This window comes from Mandrillus leucophaeus, unplaced genomic scaffold, assembly GCF_000951045.1.
Source record: "Mandrillus leucophaeus isolate KB7577 unplaced genomic scaffold, Mleu.le_1.0 Scaffold78, whole genome shotgun sequence".
Lineage (NCBI taxonomy): Eukaryota > Metazoa > Chordata > Mammalia > Primates > Cercopithecidae > Mandrillus > Mandrillus leucophaeus.
In genome coordinates, this window is record NW_012108474.1 from 609,763 (window position 1) to 611,600 (window position 1,838).

The window sequence follows — 1,838 nt, forward strand, 5'->3', positions numbered from 1 at the left end:
CCCGGTCGGTGAGGGTCCTGGTCGGTGAGGGTCCCGGTCGGTGAGGCCCCTGGTCAGTGAGGGCCGCTCTGCCACGCAGGTTCCTCATGGGTGCCTCCTGTGGCGGGGGCAACATGAAGGTGGACGATTCGGCCTACGAGAGCCTGGGCCTGCGCCCCCGCCATGCCTACTCCGTCCTGGATGTTCGAGATGTCCAGGGCACCAGGTAGGGCCGGGCTGGCTGACGGTGGGCAGGGTGCCGGTGAGCCACGGGCGGTGCTGTTCTGATCCTCACCCCTGTGGTCTGCAGGCTTCTGCGGCTCCGAAACCCATGGGGCCGTTTCTCCTGGAATGGCAGCTGGTCTGACGAGTGGCCGCACTGGCCGGGGCACCTGCGTGGCGAGCTCATGCCACACGGCAGCAGTGAGGGCGTCTTCTGGATGGAGTATGGCGACTTTGTCAGGTATCAGCGCCACGGGGCAGTGTGCGCGCTGCCGCCGCCCTCCAGGGCCCGGTCCTTCTCTGCAGAACAAGCCTGACCCTCCTGCTGACCTGGGGTGGGGACGGCTCGTCTGTGGCCCAACGCAAATGGGAGCTGGGGCTACAGCTCCAGGGTGCCGACCTCAGAATCCAGGTCCACCCAGGTCAGCAGAGCCCAGAGCCCTGAAGAGCCACCCCTGGACGGCTTCTAGTGTAGGCCTCAGGGATGGGCCCCCAGGGACCGGGCTGCAAGAGGACGGTGACAGAGCAGCTGGCACCTGCTGGGGTCACCGGCCTGTGGTTGCGCCAGGAGCGGAGCCACGGCGGTGTGGGCTGCGGTGGGCTCAGGGCCCCGTCCTCCCGCTGCCCCCAGGTACTTCGACTCTGTGGACATCTGTAAGGTGCACTCGGATTGGCAGGAGGCGCGGGTGCAGGGCTGCTTTCCCAGCTCGGCCAGCGCGCCCGTGGGGGTGACAGCGCTCACGGTGCTGGAGCGGGCCTCGCTGGAGTTCGCACTCTTCCAGGAGGGCAGCAGGTGTGTGCTGTGGGGCCGCACTGGGCTGGGCTGGGCTGGCGGCCACGGCCACGCGTGACCCCAGCCCGCGGTGTCTGACGCAGGCGCTCGGACGCAGTGGACAGCCACCTGCTGGACCTGTGCATCCTGGTGTTCCGGGCCACGTTCGGCAGCGGTGGCCACCTCAGCCTGGGCCGCCTCCTGGCCCACAGTAAGCGCGCGGTCAAGAAGTTTGTCAGCTGCGACGTCATGCTGGAGCCTGGAGAGTACGCTGTGGTGTGCTGCGCCTTCAACCACTGGGGGCCGCCCCCACCGGGCGCCCCTGCCCCCCAGGGTACGTGCCCCCTACCCCAGGCTCATGCCCCAGGCCCGCAGGGAGGGCTGCGGCTCACACGCCCCTCCTTGTAGCCTCCAGCCCCTCGGCAGGGGTCCCAAGAGCCTCCCCAGAGCCGCCGGGCCACGTGCTGGCTGTGTACAGCTCCAGGCTGGTCATGGTGGAGCCTGTGGAAGCTCAGCCCACCACGCTGGCTGACGCCATCATCCTGCTCACCGAGAGCCGCGGAGAGCGGCACGAGGTGGGTGGGGGGTCCTAGGGAAAGGTGGCGTGGGGCAGGGGGAGTCTGCCCCAGCCCCTGCCCTGCCCCACAACTGCTGTGCCTGTGCCCAGGGCCGTGAGGGCATGACCTGCTACTACCTGACACATGGCTGGGCAGGGCTCATTGTGGTGGTGGAGAATCGGCACCCCAAGGCCTACCTGCACGTGCAGTGTGACTGTACCGACAGCTTCAACGTGGTGTCCACGCGCGGCAGCCTGCGCACCCAGGATAGCGTGCCACCCCTGCACAGGTGCGCCCCCGCCCCACCC

At 68.9% G+C, this 1,838-nt stretch overlaps 1 protein-coding gene across 1 annotated transcript in view; it reads left to right on the top strand.

The window, feature by feature from the left end:
• The window catches only part of CAPN15 (calpain 15), a 31,740-nt gene that overhangs the window by 22,492 nt on the left and 7,410 nt on the right, over positions 1–1,838 (top strand). Inside the window, exons 3-8 of the mRNA XM_011967009.1 lie at positions 80–205; positions 290–442; positions 833–994; positions 1,078–1,307; positions 1,382–1,548; positions 1,641–1,819. Of these exons, the coding sequence (XP_011822399.1) occupies positions 80–205; positions 290–442; positions 833–994; positions 1,078–1,307; positions 1,382–1,548; positions 1,641–1,819 (1,017 nt within the window). The remainder of the gene's footprint in view (positions 1–79; positions 206–289; positions 443–832; positions 995–1,077; positions 1,308–1,381; positions 1,549–1,640; positions 1,820–1,838) is intronic.